The sequence below is a fragment of the Aedes albopictus genome, chromosome 1 (assembly GCF_035046485.1).
Source record: "Aedes albopictus strain Foshan chromosome 1, AalbF5, whole genome shotgun sequence".
Taxonomy (NCBI): domain Eukaryota; kingdom Metazoa; phylum Arthropoda; class Insecta; order Diptera; family Culicidae; genus Aedes; species Aedes albopictus.
The window spans coordinates 122,296,695-122,314,518 of NC_085136.1; the positions used below are offsets into that span (position 1 = coordinate 122,296,695).

The 17,824-nt window shown below is 46.4% G+C and overlaps 1 protein-coding gene across 1 annotated transcript in view; it reads right to left on the minus strand.

Moving 5' to 3' along the window:
* Positions 1-478: 478 nt before the first annotated feature.
* Positions 479-17,824, minus strand: part of LOC109397612 (alpha-2 adrenergic receptor) — a 206,300-nt gene continuing 188,954 nt past the window's right edge. The window contains exon 3 of the mRNA XM_029874146.2: positions 479-758. Coding sequence (XP_029730006.2) covers positions 711-758 — 48 coding nt within the window. The 3' untranslated portion in view covers positions 479-710. The remainder of the gene's footprint in view (positions 759-17,824) is intronic.

Here is a 17,824-nt window from a genome sequence, read left to right on the forward strand (position 1 = left end):
GCTTCTGCTTCTGCTTCTGCTTCTGCTTCTGCTTCTGCTTCTGCTTCTGCTTCTGCTTCTGCTTCTGCTTCTGCTTCTGCTTCTGCTTCTGCTTCTGCTTCTGCTTCTGCTTCTGCTTCTGCTTCTGCTTCTGCTTCTGCTTCTGCTTCTGCTTCTGCTTCTGCTTCTGCTTCTGCTTCTGCTTCTGCTTCTGCTTCTGCTTCTGCTTCTGCTTCTGCTTCTGCTTCTGCTTCTGCTTCTGCTTCTGCTTCTGCTTCTGCTTCTGCTTCTGCTTCTGCTTCTGCTTCTGCTTCTGCTTCTGCTTCTGCTTCTAATTCTGTTTCTGCTTCTGGTTCTACTCTGTTTCTGTTCTGCTCTGCTCTGCTCTGGCCGACATTTGAAAAAAGGTTTCCAAAATGCTCAAACCAGCATTTCAACTGTCTAGACGTGTCTCTCACGGGCATCGTAGCATTTTTTTTGTCTTTATCGACTCACGTATAGGAAAATGAACAAACATAGAAACGTACATAGGAAATGAAGTGATTAACGATTTTTGAATATTTTGTTAGTGTCAGTAATTTAGAAGTGAGGTGAAAGAAAGCCAGTGCCGGAACGGCCAGTACACATTGAATAAAGTATTTTTTGTGGTTATCAAAGCATAATTTTGTTACCTGATTCGACAAGATTGCTCAGAAAATTCGAAAGATGTTCTCAAAACGCAACGATTTTGTTCATTCGTCTTTGTTTATATTTATAGATTCGCAGTCCTTGATACATACCTGAAAGGATGAGAAGAAATTTAAAACATTAGAAGATGATAGAAGTTAGCGTTAGAAGATGATAGATGATAGCGTTAATAATGAAATTTGGAACGATAGTTTAGTTGAGCATATTAAAGATATGTTGTACCTCGAAGATTTTTTCTCTTCCACAATCAAGTAGATCACAATCTTTCTCCATGTACCGTAATGCAAAACACTGAGCAAAAAATTGGGAGAAAAAAACATCACCCCAAGTTTGACTAACAATTTTTAATGAATGCCCGATTCAGACCATCCGTGTTAGGGATGATCCCCAGGCGTGAACCGCGCGCCAACAACGGCATCGAACCTTCCCTTCCGGCCAACACGTGGGCTAGGCGGTGCTATTCCTCTTTTTTTTTGTTCCTCCCCAATTCAGTCAGACACCATCAGATACCATTTTTCATATCCTGAAAATAAGCGCCGTGCGCGACACAAATTCTTCGAAGGAAAGTTGCTCCGGTTTCGCACTCGTTCCAGTTTTGAACGCAGCTACCAGCAGTAGCAGCGAGAAAAAAAAGGGATCACTTTACGGAAATTGAAAAAGTTTTTTTTTCCTGCTTCATCCAGATTTCCTTGCGATTGAGTTCCGTCCAGGGAGCCCTCGGGAACGCCGGGTTGATTGTGACCACACCACCGCGCCGGCAGCAGCAGCCGGGGAGCAGGAATGAATTGTGTGCAAGGTAGATTGGGGAAGGTTGAGATCCTAAAGGTGCTCGTTAAAATCAAAGCTGAACAGTCAGCGAAAAATGGTTTTAAGCAGAGTATGCTTTCAGGTAATAACTGTGGAAGTGCTCATAGAATACTAGGTTGAAAAGCAGGCTCTGTCCCAGTTGGATTACTTGGCAGTCGATCCCCGGGTAGAGGAAAAGAGCTCAATAATGGCATATTTTGATATTGAGATCAAAATGTGATGTTGGTTTGATTGACATAAGAGATAAAAGATCTAAAAAATATCTGAAATTTACTCCTGGAACATCATCAGATCATTTTTAGATCTTGTAAGATCTAACCAATAGCAGGAAACTCTTCGTTTGATCTTGAAATATCAAATTTTGATATTGTTCAGATGTTCCAGGAACATTTCTCAGATATTATTTCCAGATCTTTTATGTCTTATATCAATCAAACCAATATCACGTTTTGATCGTCAGTACTTCCCTACTAACAAAAGTAGCTGCATAAAAGCTTATGAAGCAAACGCTCTTGGAAGGAAGCTGTTATAAACTCTTATACAGCAAAAATTATAGTTGGGTTTACCTCTACCCGGGTCAGGTAGACCATCCAATTCACCCCGCTGTACCCCATACACATCGAATATATTAGCGCGTAGCGAAAAATGGCAAGCAGCAAGAATCCAAAACCCGGAGTCGCCCCCCACTAGATTGATTATTGATGAAATGGATCGAGTGCGACAGCCCGCCAGCCAGCCAGCCACCATCCCCCCAAGGAGGGAAGACGGACGACCGACCCGGTCCCGGCGGATCTTCCATCAGCCACAGTTGGTGGTAGAACAACTTTCCTCAATAGGGACGGACAGGCGGTCGTGGACGGCGGCGGCAGCGGCATATCTTGATCTACAATGAAGGTGGGTCGGAAATCTTTCGCCGGAGCAAGAATGTAAATTTACATTTTTATCGAATATCGATTGGCGTCGTCGTCGTCGTCGTCGTGGAAGGTACCTACAAGCTGACGACGGATGGATGCATCTTTTTGCGGGCGGGTGGAATAACCGGGTTCTTTTGTCGGGTTTTGGGACGGCTTTTGGGGCAAATTTTCAGGAAATAGCAACAAATCGATTTCGATGGTGGTTGACGTCATGATATTTATAGTAAAGGTGGAGGAAGAGAGCATTCACTCCCAGAGGTACAATTTGATTGTGGAGTTTATTCTTGATGCAGCAGTGTTTATAATTTTGGGCACGGATACTAATGAGAATCTCTTCTGCTTCTTGCTTCTCTTTTAAAATTCTTGTCTTTCCGCAACCACCAAGAAGGTATTGCTTCAGAGAGGGACTAGTACACATTGCACCCTCAAGGTTAGCGGCAAAGCCATGCAACAATAAACATTGATGACTGGATTTTTGGGGAGGACATCAAAGTAGCGTACAGACGCTTCGCCTGCTTCTCGAGTGGTCATCGGAAGACAAACCAGGTCGACATCACGCCTGCATCCAACTGTACAGCAAGTATCAAGTATTAAAACGCGCAAAACGATTTGACTATCCCGCTCTATCAGCCATCACACAGAAGGACGTGCGAACATGGGACCTCCACCTGACCTGACATGACACCACGACACCACGGCAGCTACGCTACCAGGAAGGTGTTCTCACCACTGCCATTTCGATCGCAGGGCACCGGTATGACCAACGAAGCCGACTCCGAACCCTTGGAACACCTCTTGTATAGCGTCTGCACTAGCCATTATCCGAGTCAAAGCGCCACCTTTTCTGTAGCTGCAACATGATGTGGGTGATAGCCGTTGAAACGGTATTCCAGCCAAACGCATCCCTACACATCCTCTTTTTTTTTTCTTTCTAAACCATAGGGGGATAATCTGCAAACAGACACCCTAACATCAAGGATGAGGTAGTGTGGGAGGTCGTCTTCTACTACAATAGTTAAAGCCAGGACTACTCTCTCCTCGTACCGACTAAACACATTCCTATGGTCGCCAAACCCTACGTCTCTCCGGAACCACCAAGAAGGTATTGCTTTAGAGAGGGGCTAGTGCACATCGCACCCTCAAGGTTAGCTGCTTAGCCTAGCAGCAACGTACATCGATGACTCGCTCTGGAGAGTCCATCACGGTAACATGCTGCCGCTTAGCTAATTTCCCGAATGGTCCTCACCACTCCCTTTGTCCTCGGAAGGCGGGCAGGGTCAACCCCGCCCGCGCCCAACTTGGACTTCAAGAACTGATACCCACGTGCAACCCGAACTGACCCACCCGTAAGGAAGGGTATCACTACCCTTCAGGCCCTATCAGATGCACCCGAAGGTTGCAGAAAGCAGGGTTTCACCTACCCCGACCCTTGCCAGGGACCCCTTTCCAATCGCGGGCTCGGATCTAACCCAGTAGACCGACGTCACGACAGCACCGCTACCGGAACTTCCTCTCCGCGGCCACTTAATCGCTGTAAGGGTCGATCTCGACCGCAGGGCACCGGTATGACCTATGAAGCCGACTCCGAACCCCTGGACCACCTTTTGTACTGAATCTGGACTAGCCATTCTCCGAGTCCACGCGCCACCTCCTCTGTAGCTGCCAGACGATATGGGTGATAGCCGTTGAAACGGCGTTCCAGCCAAACTCATCCCAACACATCCTCTGGACCAAATTGTCCGGAGTTGTGTCCCCCCCGCATGTGGCAAGCATGCTGTCACGCATTGTGCGAAAACGCGGGCAAACGAATAAAACGTGTTCAGCCGTTTCCTCTAAACCATTGCACACTAAGCATTCGGGAGAATCCGCATGCCCGAAACGGTGTAGATACTGTCGGAAGCAACCATGACCTGAAAGGACCTGTGTCAGGTGGAATGTTATTTCCCCATGGCGCATATTAATCCAACTATCTACCCTCGATATCAATCTATGGGTCCACCTTCCTTTGGTGGAACTGTCCCACGCGCGCTGCCATTTGACCATAGAGGCCATCCTGGCAGTCCTGCGTATGCCTCTTGTGCCGCGCATTTCGAAGCACTCCTTGTCCTCACTGATAAGAATTCTGATAGGCACCATACCAGTAATAACGCAGAGAGCGTCGTGTGACACGGTACGGTACGCGCTTGCAACCCTCAGGCACATAAGCCTGTAAGTACTTTCCAGCTTCCGTCGGTAGCATTCAGTACTTAGCGTAGTGCCCCACGCCGGGCCGCAATACCTAAGTATGGACGTAGCAACACTAGCCAGAAGCTTGCGCTTACTGGCGTACACCGCAGAGCTATTGGACATCATCCGGGAGGCTCTTTTACAGGCATAATCGACGTGGCTACCGAAGGTAAGCTTATCGTCACGCCCAAGTGTTTGACGGAGCGCTTTGACAGGATAGTGCACTCTCCTACACTGATCTCCGCCTGCTGCTCCGATTTCAGGTTGTTAACAACCATCACCTCTGTCTTGTGGTGAGCCAGCTCCAATTTCCTGGACCGCATCCACTCCTCCACAACCTTGATCGAGTCTCCGGTAGTCAACTTTTCCTCCTCGATCGTTTCATTGTAGACTTCGAGCATAATGTCGTCGGCAAATCCGACAATCTTCACTCCTACTGGGTACTCTAACCTCAACACCTCGTCGTACATGACATTCCATAATACCGGATCCAGGATGGAACCTTGCAGGACTCCTGAGGTTATGTGAAAGCACTGAAAGTAGCTTTCGAGAATCTTGTAGTGGTATCCCGGTATCCCCAGACGCAAGAGCGCATCGGCAATAGCAGACCAGCTGGCGCTATTAAACGCATTCCTTATATCCAGAGTCACTACCGCACAGAAGCGAATTCCCCTCCTTTAGGCTCGAGTGCTTTCTCGGCGGTTTTTGTAACCGACAAGATAGCGCCTACGGTGGACCTCCCCTTCCGGAAGCCGTACTGGTTACTCGAAAGACCAATTTCGCCCTTGGTGAACCTCAACATTCTATTGAGGATAATATTTTCGAGCACCATCTCCGCCGTGTCGATCAAGCATATTACTCTATATACGACGGGTCTTCGGATGGTTTCCCCGCCTTTGAAAATTGAAGCTGGGCTGCCACTTCCAAGCCTATGGGAAAACTTCCTCGTCCAGGTATTTCTGCATAGCAGACCTGAACATGTCGGGAGCCTCTGCAATAGCTTTTAAGGCCAGGTTCGGAACTCCGCCCGGACCTGGGGCCTTACCTACGCTAAGGGACTTAGCTATCCCCGCAAGTTCCACATCGGTGACCCTCTCCTCATCGCCAGCCCCAGTCCCCGGCTGTCCTACGAAAGGAGGCCAAGGACTAGGATTATGACGCGGAAAAAGTCCTCCAATGATTCCTTCCAACATCTCTGGAGATTGCGGTGTAGGAACCATCACACCTCTCGTCTTGGCCATAACGATCCTGTAGGCGTCACCCCACGGGTTCGTATTGGCACTCTGACAGAGACCCTCAAAGCATGCCTTTTTGCTTGCTCTTATCTCGGTCTTAAGCGCGGCTTTTGCAGCGGCGAACACCACCCGCCGTTCGTTTCGCTCTTCCTCTGATCGTGCTCGCTGTATCCGCCGCCTAGCTCGTAGGCAGGCGCGGCGCAGGTCCGCAATCGCGTCGGTCCACCAGTAAGCCGGTAGCCTCCCATTTATAGGGTGGACTCGCCTAGGCATGGTCGCATCACACGCACGTGAGAGCACCGCTACCAGCTCGTCGCCGTCTAAACCAAGTAGGTTTCGCTCACGGTGGAGCACCTCTAAAAATAAGTCGAAGTATTTATGATGTCTTCCACCTGCGAGGGCTTGTCCTAGGCCTAGCCGTCTGTTTTTCTACCCGCTGCCTGTTGTTGTTGCAGTCGTTACTGTAGCCATAGTCTACTCTCTTGTTCGAACTACTTGTTAGGCCAGGACTACAAAATCTAACGTCAATAATAAACTCTGCACTGTTCTTATTACACGGAGAAAAATAATTAGTAAATACAAACGAATTTCGGTTTGGTTTAACCGGAGTTTTGTTTTGAATTCGGCACAACCGGCATATTGGTTTAATTTGACTACTTGCGGAAGTTGTTATTAATCAAAATTTTAGGTTGTTTCTCTGACACGTCAGCGGTTAATTTTTACAAACACCCGTTTGAAAATACCGTCGTGTTGGTTGTTTCGTTTTGACAGTCAAGGATATAAACGGTTTTGTTTGTTGTGTCAACTGCCATATACCGTTTGTTTTTAACTAGTTTTGGTTTATTTCCAAACCACCATTTACCGTTCAAAACAAAACAAACCATTAGTTGAAACTACAAACCCGACCGGTCAACCCGCACCTACTTTTTTACGCCTTCTTGGTTTGGCGTCCCTGTGCTCCTCGACATGCGGCTTTTTTCTTCCTCTTCCGCTCGACTGTCGTCAAATGGAGATCCTTTCCTTGGTTCATCCTACTCTGTGGTTGCTGAGGGCCTAATAACGGTTGCAACCCCCTGTTCCCTTCCATCCGCGACGGGCCAGCCTTTTCAGGCCCACCTTTCCCAGCTCTCCGGGACGCCTGGCTGGGGTCCGACTTGCCGGCATTACTGCCGACCTTAGGGGTCAGTATCCGTCTAGCTTTGTGGGCAACGCCAGACAGCTCCTCACCTGACGGCTGCCTCACCTGCTTCTACGAGTGCTTATCAAAAGCAGTCGCATCCGTCACACCATTTGTGCTACCTGTGAAAGCGAAGGACTCCGTCTGGGAAGACTTCGTAACCTGTACTTTTTCCGGATCTGCCGCTGATGCATCCTTCACGAGCCTCACGTGATCCTGCTTGGCATCGTCCATCGACTTACGAAGTCGCAATAGGGTCTTTTTAAGGTCCCTGCTTATGTTGGACTTAGAGGACGCAAAGTCGATGATTATTCCGAGCTGTAGCTCAGTCACCTCTATTGCAGATAGCCCATCTCTTTTTTGCTTGAGGGCCCTCAACAACCACGCTCCGTCCAATATCTCCCTCGGCAGGCTAGCCCGGAAATACATCGGAACTCTCACGCTAGAGCTGCATGCGCAGGCCTGCATTACCACGGTAAGGGACGAAATGCTATGGAGGGTGCCCGTGCCCAGGTACCTAACAAACTCCGGTAACGATCGAGCATCTTTTTCGCTCCTTGATCACTCATTGTTCTGCAAAGGTCACATGACACCTTGAGTTTGGGTTAGTAGTCCTATTCTAGTCCTATCGGAAGCTTATTAGTGGCAATCTGCGTGCCTGCGGGGCCTTTGCGCAGACGAATCGATGCACTTGATGCATCTACCTCGCACTGCTGTTTAAGTGCGGCTGCGAGCTCTTCTACGTCGGTGATCTCGACTAGGTTTTTACACTGGAGAGTGACCGCCATGCCACCGTTAGGGTTCTTACCTGCACCTTCTCGCCCAATACCTCTTGAGCTACTGCTTTGTAGGAGGTGCCTTTCTTGTCCGCCATCTTCTTCAGTACTAACATCATGTCTCCAGTCCTGTACGCCGGATGCTTTTAACATTCGCGCCCAACGGCTAAAGACGATTTTCGCCTTGCATGGGCCTCAGCACCTCGGCGTATGTGTCTGCCTTGGTTTTGAAGACCAGCGCGTCGCTCCGTTCTCGTTTGCGGGCTGACTTCACTTTTCGCAACTTCTTTTTCTTTCCAACCGTAGTCCAAGGGTTCTTCTTCCCTTGCTCCCGGTTGACCACCGTTCCTCTTAGGGTTGGCCTCTTGGGGCTTATTTACCCTGCCCCTTGCACGTTTCGCAGGCAGCCTGGTTACTCGCACTGGCCGTCCCCATCTCCCTTTTTTGGCTTTTGGCCAGCTCGTAGATCTGGGAGCCAACCTGCGCTGCATTAGTGCGTATAAGCGTAACAAAGCAACAAGGAGAGTATATGCATGAAAAGGATGGCAAGGGCACCTTCTACAAATGTGTGGCTGGAGAGGTCTGGTGGAAAATGGCTAGTGCATACGTTGTACAAGAGGTGGTTCAAGGGTTCGGAGTCGGCTACTTAGGTTATACCGGTGCCCGGCGGTTCAAATCAAACCTTACAACGATGAAGTGGCCGCGGGGAGAACATCCTGGTAGCGATTGTTGTCGTGGCGTCGGTCTACTGGGTTGGATCGGAGCCCGTGGTTGAAAAGGGGTCCTCGGCAAGGTCGGGGCAAGTGGAAACTCCATGTCGGCACATCCTTCTGTATGCTGGTATATGGGCCATTAGGGCAGTTCAGATTTCAAACATGTTAAAAATTCAAAGCTCCCATATGTTCATTACAATCCTTAGTGCAAAACTAGAGTCCTGTCAAATTTTCAGCCATTTCGGTGGTGATTTAATGGTGGCCCAAGAGCAAAATAAGTTTATATGGGAATTACTATGGAGAATTTTCAAAAAAAGTTCTCCGCGTTGTAGAGCATTTACACATGGATAAAGTCATAGGGCCAAAGCCAAATTGAATTCTTCAGATCTCAATGATGAATGTTGCCGAAGACCGGAACTTATTTCGACAATCGGCAAAAAAGATATTTAACAAATTCTCACTCGAATGCGCACCTTCATACACGATGCCCTGCAAGATGTGCAAGAAGCTAACACGCATACTATGATTGCGTGTCAAGCGTGTCGGTCGAGCTGTGGTCTTCTGTTAAAGCATGCATGGATGAATATTGATTAATAACTTCTTTTTGGTGAGTCGAAATGATTTGCGGTCTTCGGCAACATTCATCATTGAGGTCTGAAAAATTCAATTTGACTTTGACCCTATGACTTTATCCATGTGTTAATGTTCTACAGCGTGGAGAACCTTTTTCGAAAATTCTTCATAGTAATTCCCATATAAACCTATTTTGCTTTTGGGCCACCATTAAATGACCACCGAAATGACTGAAAATTTGACAGGACTCTAGTTTTGCACCAAGGATTGCAATGCACATATGGGAGCTTTACATTTTTAACATATTTGAAGTCTGAACTGCCCTAATGGGCCATACTTGCGGGAGGGTCAAATCTATGTAGATGGGGTATCAGTTCTTGATACTTGCTGTGCAGTTGGAAGCAGCCGAGTAGTGAGCCCTGCATGCCTTCCGAGGACAAATGGAGTGGTAAGGACCATTCCGGAAACTGGCTAAGCGTCAGCATGCTACTTTGATGGATTCCCCAAAGCGAGTCATCGATGTTCGTTGCTCCAGGCTACGTAGCTAACCTTGAGGGTGCACTGTGCACTAGCTCCTCTCTGGAGCAATGCCTTCTGGTGATGCAGAAGAGACGAAGGATTTGGCGACAATGGGAACGTTGTTTAGTGGGCCGAGGAGAGAGTAGTCCTGGCATTTACTTTTTATTTTTAGGTAAAAGAGTGTCCTTAACCCCACACTACCAAGACCTTCTGCCTTTTGAGCAGATTATGCTCCCATCATTTAGAAGAATAAAAGAGGTCTTTTCGTCAGTCTATACTTACAACGAAGAAAATATGACTTTTTTGTAACTTATTTTCAATCGACAACTATTCAAAGATCTACCAATAACCAAAAGCACATCTCACGGGCCTAACCGGCATTGCTCAATACAACGCCCGGCCCACTGGCCCCAAACTCGTTAAAACGTTATTCTCAAATTCATTTTAGTACTCTATTTATGGATCCAGCAGCAGAGCCTAACCAACCAGTAACCAGAGCATAAATTCGTGACCCCGGCAGATTTTCTCCAGCGTGCTGCAACGGAAGGTACGCGCCTTTGCATTCGTATATATTGGCGGCGGCGGCGGCGGCGTAGACAGAGGGTGGCACATTCTTCCATGTTAGGACTTGAAGAAACGCAAGGTGATGGAATTTAGGGCTTTATATAGTGCAACAGAAGCGGTTTCAGGAGAGTGAAATGGGACTAGCTGTTGAAGTCTTGTTATAAAAAGGTAATATGCATCACTCTTTGTGGCATGTGTTTCATATCTTTTAAAGACAACATTATGATTCATCAGTTGTACCTCCGTTCACCCCTTACCTAAAACGCCACTGCTTTCCACTGAGCGGCAGGAATGCTTGATACAGCGCGCGTGCCGCCACCTCGCTTCTGCCTCATTGCCACTGCCCTCCCGGACCTAGCCACCAGGCAAAGCAATACATGCGATTCACAGGCGGCGGCGTACTTTTCCCCCAGATTTAGATGGCATTTGCCAGACGGGGAAATCCCAACGCCACATAACCATGAACCACCAAAGCTCCAATGAGATTATGTTCATGAAGATGGCGCCGGCTGCTGCTGCCACTGCTGCTACTGCTGAAGCTGGTGGTTCTGACGCAGGAGGCCTGTGCCGCTGGGAGCGCGACTCGGAAAAAAATGCAGAAAATGGGAAAATAAAATTCTTTCCGCTCTCTGCACTCTCCCCCAATCGTCGCACTTTTGATGACGACGACGACGACTACGGTAGGAGCTTGGCTCGGGGCCAACTCGCAAACAACGAACGACCGACGAACGACAATACAATTCCCTTGACGCGATGACGACGCCAACAGAAAAGGGTCATACTTATACAGAGGTTGGGGCGTTTGGGGGGGGGGGGGTTGTCGAGGGTGTGGCACACATGCCCTTGGCAGTGAGAGGGAAGACTATGCTTTATGGTCAACCACATCGGACCGGGCGGGCTGCTGAGAGTAGCCGAATGGCTAGGCCCGGAAATGGAATCGAGGGGAAACTAAAGAGGAAAATCCGACTACTCCGGTCCGGGCATACTTCTGAGTTCTGGCGGGTTGCGGCTTTAACTGCTGGCGTAGCAACATTTGCATCTTATTTCGATTTGAGTGGTTTCCGGATGGATGGGCAAGAAGTACGGGGATGGAGCGGGGTCCGATGGGGACTGCTGCTATTGTTGTGAATATGAATGAACCGTGAACGGTAAGCAAATTATTATGAAATTCGTTTTTGTGACATTGGAGATTCTTGGGATTTTTGTGGGTCGGAACGATGCCATGTTTAAAGAAGTGCTGGGAAAAAAATCTTCGGTTCGGACATGCAAATCGCGAGGTCTTGCTCCTGGGCACCTGAGGTAGAGCTAAGGGAAGTTACACAAAGTTCCAAAAAAGGGGGTTTGAAGAGGTTTCAGAGGCATTTTAAGGGGTTGTTACAGGGAATTTGAGGAGCCTTTTGAGGGCGTAATGTCCAGGTTTGTTGGCGTTTTAATGGCATCACGGAGAATTCAGGGACTTCAATAGTATTAAGGGGTTTCAGGTCATTCCAGAGTCATTTAACCCTCGAGCGATCGCGCTGTTGTATTTTGTACAACACGATGAAAAAATCTCGCTTTTTGTACTCAGTATTAGCGTAATGCTAACGCTGGTAGTCAACCGTGCGAGTTGCGGAAGGTTAAGAGAGTTTCAGTGTGTTTCAGAAACATTTTAAGGGCGTTCTTAGAGGTTTTAGGGATATTTGATACCATTTCAGGGTTGTTTAAAGGGGTTTTCTGGTGCTTTCCAGGAGGTTATAGACCCTATTATAGCCGTCCAAAGGGTTTCAGAGGCATTTCAAATTGATTATGATAATTTCAAGGGCGTTTCAATGGGATTACGGAGGTTTCAGAGGCATTTCGAGGCATTTCAGGTCAGGTTCGTATCAGGGAGTTTCAAGAACACCTTCAAATCAAAGGGTATTTCAGGGGCGTTTCAAAAGATATGTGATGGAATCTCTAATCAGCAATTCACACAAGGAAATGCTGCCAGTCCATGCTCAACGAAATACGCCAATCATCGTTCGACAGCTTATGTAACAGTGTGCGTGGTGTACTGCGTATAAAGCTAGCCCACGATGTCCCAAGATAACTCCACTGCCAGAAACGCGGGTAACTCCTTACGTCCGTGCATTCACGTACATCGGCGTGGATTACTGCGGGCCATTCTCGCTACGAGTTCGGAGGTACGAGGTGAATAGATGGGTGATGCTGGCGACGTGCGCAAGCAGAGAGCTGATAGAGGAGATAACCAGCATCAACAAAGACCTAGTAGGAACGTTCACGAACGCCGATACGCAATAGCATTTAAACCCACCTGCTACCCCACATATGGGTGGGTCATGGGAGCGTCTTGTAAGGTCGGTGAAGACGGCGCTGAGGATCATTTCATTCAGAAGAAAGCCGGACGAAGAAACCTTCTACAACTACCTCACTGAAGCTAACTCCCGACCGTTAACTGACGTGCCGCTAGAATACGAGGATGGTGAGGCCATTACACCCAATCATTTCTTGCTGCTTAGCTCTTCTGGGGTGGTACAGCCTGAACAGCATCCAGTGGACATGGAAGCTCGGAGGACAAACCAGCAGGACCAAATCCAGCATCTTTCGGATCTGTTCTGTTCGAAGTGGATCAAGGAGTATCTGCCTCCTGTTAACATCCGAACAAAATGGTTGTTCAACTCCAAACCAGGGCAACCCGGAGACCTGGTGATGCTGGTGGATGCAGGCTCAAGGAACAGCTGGAAACGTGGCAGAATTTTGAAGATCTGCGAGGGAGCAGATGGAATTGTACGACGGGCTGACGTCCAAACTGCCAACTGATTGTTCGAGAGTTTGGTTATTGGATTAGCAGTGCTTGAGGTGATGAAGGACGGTACAGCTACAGGAAGTTGCCACCAATACGTGTCGGGGAATGATGGAGAAACTGATCACCCGGCAACACTGACTCCGGTTGATAGACCGGATTCGAGGTCAGTGCAGAACGTCACGATGACAGACGAATGATGACTGACGAATTAGTTACAATAAAGGACTTCGAAATGTAGGTAGACACACGTTATACCTGAAACTGTGTACACAACAATGAATCTATATATATATATATATATATATAAAAGTCAATGTATGTAAGTTTGTATGTTTGTATGTTTGTATATTTGTTTGTGTGTATGTATGTATGTTCCAGCATAACTCCGGAATGCCTCAACCATTTGCAACCAAATTTGGTAAACACATTTGTTAAATTAAGGAGGTGGTTATAAGGGTTTTGGAATTCAAGATGGCGGCTTGGGTTTCAAGATGGCGGCCAATACATCTGAAGGCATGCTATTTAACGGTAAATCTTTTACGAATACTATGCAATATGGGTATCTATCGATCGGGCTTGATGAGTAGAAGTCAAAAATTAATATCCGACGCCATTTTGGAATCCAAGATGGTGGACCTTAATCAAAGATGGCGGACAATAATCCAAGATGGCGGCCATGGAATGGTGGTTTGAGCTATGACACCATGCAATATGGGTATCTTTCGATCGGCTTGATGAGTAGAAGTCAAAAATCAATATCCGACGCCATTTTGGAATCCAAGATGGCGGACAATAATCCAAGATGGCGGCCATGGAATGGTGGTTTGAGTTATGATACCATGCAATATGGGTATCTATCGATCGGGCTTGACGAGTAGAAGCCAAAAATAGATATTTGACGCCGTTTTGGAATCCAAGATGGCGGACCATAATCCAAGATGGCGGCCATGGAATGGTGGTTTGAGCTATGATACCATGCAATATGGGTATCTATCAAACGGGCTTGACGAGTAGAAGTCAAAAATAGATATTTGACGCCATTTTGGAATCCAAGATGGAGGACCATGATCCAAGATGGCGGCCATGGAATGGTGGTTTGAGCTATGATACCATGCAATATGGCTATCTATCAATCGGGCTTGAGCTATGATACCATGCAATATGGGTATCTATCAAACGGGCTTGAAGAGTAGAAGTCAAAAATAGATATTTGACGCCATTTTGGAATCCAAGATGAAGGACCATGATCCAAGATGGCGGCCATGGAATGGTGGTTTGAGCTATGATACCATGCAATATGGCTATCTATCAATCGGGCTTGAGCTATGATACCATGCAATATGGGTATCTATCAATCGGGCTTGACGAGTAGAAGTCAAAAATAGATATTTGACGCCGTTTTGGAATCCAAGATGGCGGACCATAATCCAAGATGGCGGCCATGGAATGGTGGTTTGAGCTATGATACCATGCAATATGGGTATCTATCGATCGGGCTTGACGAGTAGAAGTCAAAAATAGATATTTGACGCCATTTTGGAATCCATATTGCGGACCATAATCCAAGATGGCGGCCATGGAATGGTGGTTTGAGCTATGATACCATGCAAAATGGGTATCTATTAATCGGGCTTGACGAGTAGAGGTCAAGATGGCAGACCATAATCCAATATGGCGGCCATGGAATGGTGGTTTGAGCTATGATACCATGCAATATGGGTATCTATCGATCGGGCTCGACGAGTAGAAGTAAAAAAAAGATATTTGACGCCATTTTGGAATCCAAGATGGTGGACCATAATCCAAGATGGCGGCCATGGAATGGTGGTTTGAGCTATGATACCATACAAAATGGGTATCTATTAATCGGGCTTGACGAGTAGAGGTCAAGATGGCAGACCATAATCCAATATGGCGGCCATGGAATGGTGGTTTGAGCTATGATACCATACAATATGGGTATCTATCAATCGGGCTTGACGAGTAGAAGTCAAAAATAGATATTTGACGCCGTTTTGGAACCCAAGATGGCGGACCATAATCCAAGATGGCGGCCATGGAATGATGGTTTGAGCTATGATACCATGCAATATGGGTATCTATGGATCGGGCTTGATGAATAGAAGTCAAAAATAAATATTTGACGTCATTTTGGAATCCAAGATGCGGACCATAATCCAAGATGGCGGCCATGGAATGGTGGTTTGAGGTATGATACCATGCAATATGGGTATCTATCGATCGGGCTTCATGAGTAGGAGTCAAAAATAGATATTTGACGCCAGTTTGGAATCCAATATGGCGGACTATAGTCCAAGATGGCGGCCATGGAATGGTGATTTGAGCTATGATACGACGCAATATGGGTTTCTATCGATCGGGCTTATGAGTAGAAGTCAAAAATCAATATCTGACGCCATTTTGAAATTCAATATGGCGGACTATAAATCCAAGATGGCGAACCATAATCCAATATGGCGGCCATGGAATGGTGGTTTGAGCTATTATACCATGCAATACGGGTATCTATTGATCGGCTTGAAAAGTAGAATTCAAAAATAGATATATGACGCCATTTTGAAATCCAAGATGGTTAGCTATAATCCAAGATGGCAGACCATAATCCAATATGGCGGCCATGGAATGGTGGTTTGAGCTACTATACCATGCAGTATGGGTATCCATCGATCGGGCTTGATGCTAGAAATCAAAAATCGATATATGACGCCATTTTGAAATTCAAGATGGCGAACTATAAATTTAAGATGGCGAACCAAAATCCAAGATGGCGGCCATGAGCTGATACTATTTAATATGGGTCGATCGGGCTTGATGTGTAGAAGTTAAAAATAGATATTTGACGCCATTTTGAAATCCAACCATAATTCAAGATTGCGGCCATGGAATGGTGGTTTGAACTATGATACCATGCAATATGTGTATCTATTGATCAGGCTTGACTAGAAGATGTTAAAAATATATATTTTACGCCAATTTGAAATCCTAGATGACGGACCATAATCTAAGATGGCGGCCATGGAATGATGGTTTGTGCTATGATATACCCACCAATCGATCGGGCTTGATGAATGTAAGTTTAAAATCGATATCGTACGCTATTTTGAAGATCGAGATAGCGAACCGCAAAACATTCGTTTACCATAAAATATGAAACTACTTCTGGCAAATTTTTGCGCTGCAACTGTATGGAGAACTGAGGAACATCGGCGGCAGAAAGCCGCCGATGTTCCGAAAGTCCGATTCGTCGTGTTTGCGTCGATTCACTTCTAGGCGAACAGCACATCCAAGCATTTGCCCGGTAGAATGCGAACAGAGGTGTTATCCCTTTTGCAAGTCCGACGAGCGTAAGCGAGTCGGACAGCATACGTTTACACGTTGTAACGCAAACATGTGTCTACTGGTTGAGATTTAAAACCACGGCTCCGCAATTCGATAGGTCATAGATTACGCTACGAAAACTTATTTGAAACGTTCATGTTTCGTTTTCGTAACATTTTTCTATGGAACCTGAGATCTACATGAACCGTTAAACGCTTTCTCAAAGTGCCGTTGAAAAATGATGAAAGCACATGATTTAGCTTTAATTTATTTTGACAGAGCAAAACATGACGAATCATCATTCACATTGAAATATATGAAACTAATAAACCTAGCAAATGCCATGTGACAAAGATGAGAAACCAAAATAAAATTCCAGATATGGAATAGAACTTGACTTACCTCTCTTCAGCTTAGTGCTTTTCTTTTTAAGATAGATACTGTTTTTTGTAGATTGTGCGGAAAACACAATGGCATTCTATGCCGTAGAAACGTATCAGTAGATTGAATGTTTAGTGCTTCGGAATTCTAGATTTTTGGCAGTATTTTAATATGGCTTTTATGTCACCTGGAATCTTTTAATTTTCAGCATGATCTTGCGGAACAGCGGCATTTCGCATTTGCTCCAGTCTCCCTCAATAAATAAACCCGAGCAAAGCCGGGCAATTCAGCTAGTTACATATAATTATAGCTTAAAGCGTTCTCTACCTAATCCGAGTTTGCTATAAAGCGCGTCCGTAGTTCCGTACCCGTAACTGACCGACCGCAACATCGGCTGGAGGAGGATATTTAAGAAAAAGCTAGATGCTTCCGGTAACGTTGATCGGTTCAAGGCTCGACTCGTTGCCCAAGGGTTTGGGGAACGGTACAGATGGAACCGGGCAAAAAACATCAGATCTGCAGATTCCGCAAGAGTCTGGCATATGATCATGACTACGATTTTTGAGGATTTGGATTCGAAGCGTGCCAATCTGATACTTTTTTGTTCCGGAAGCGCCTGGAGGACCAGCAGTTGATGTTTCTACTAGTATATGTGAGAGTATGTAGGAAGAAGAAGCTCTTTGACATAAACTGACGGTGTCATAGCATCTTTTCGTCAAGAAGCTTGAAACATCTGTTGGGCTGAAGGATAAAAGGGCTTGAAATATTCCATAAACACCAAATGGAACAACCCAAGTGGCCTTGGTACAAGAACCTTACCTTCGTAAGGGGTATTTCTATCTAGGAAACCTTGTGAACCCGGTGTTTGCTACTTTCAGTAAACATGAAATAGCAAACTCGCGTGTCATGCCTCGAGATTGTGTGCTTGTCAACAACGCAGTAGTTGCTACACTCATCTCTGAACTAACCACTAGAGATGTATGTGCTATCACAATTGATGTATATGTTGGAAACCTCAACAGGAAATACGTCTATTGTTCGGTTTATTTACCGCATGATGAACCATCCCCTACGGATGCTTTCAAACAAGTCATCGCATACTGCACTTCAAAAGACCTTCCGCTAATTGTTCATAGTGATGCTTATTCT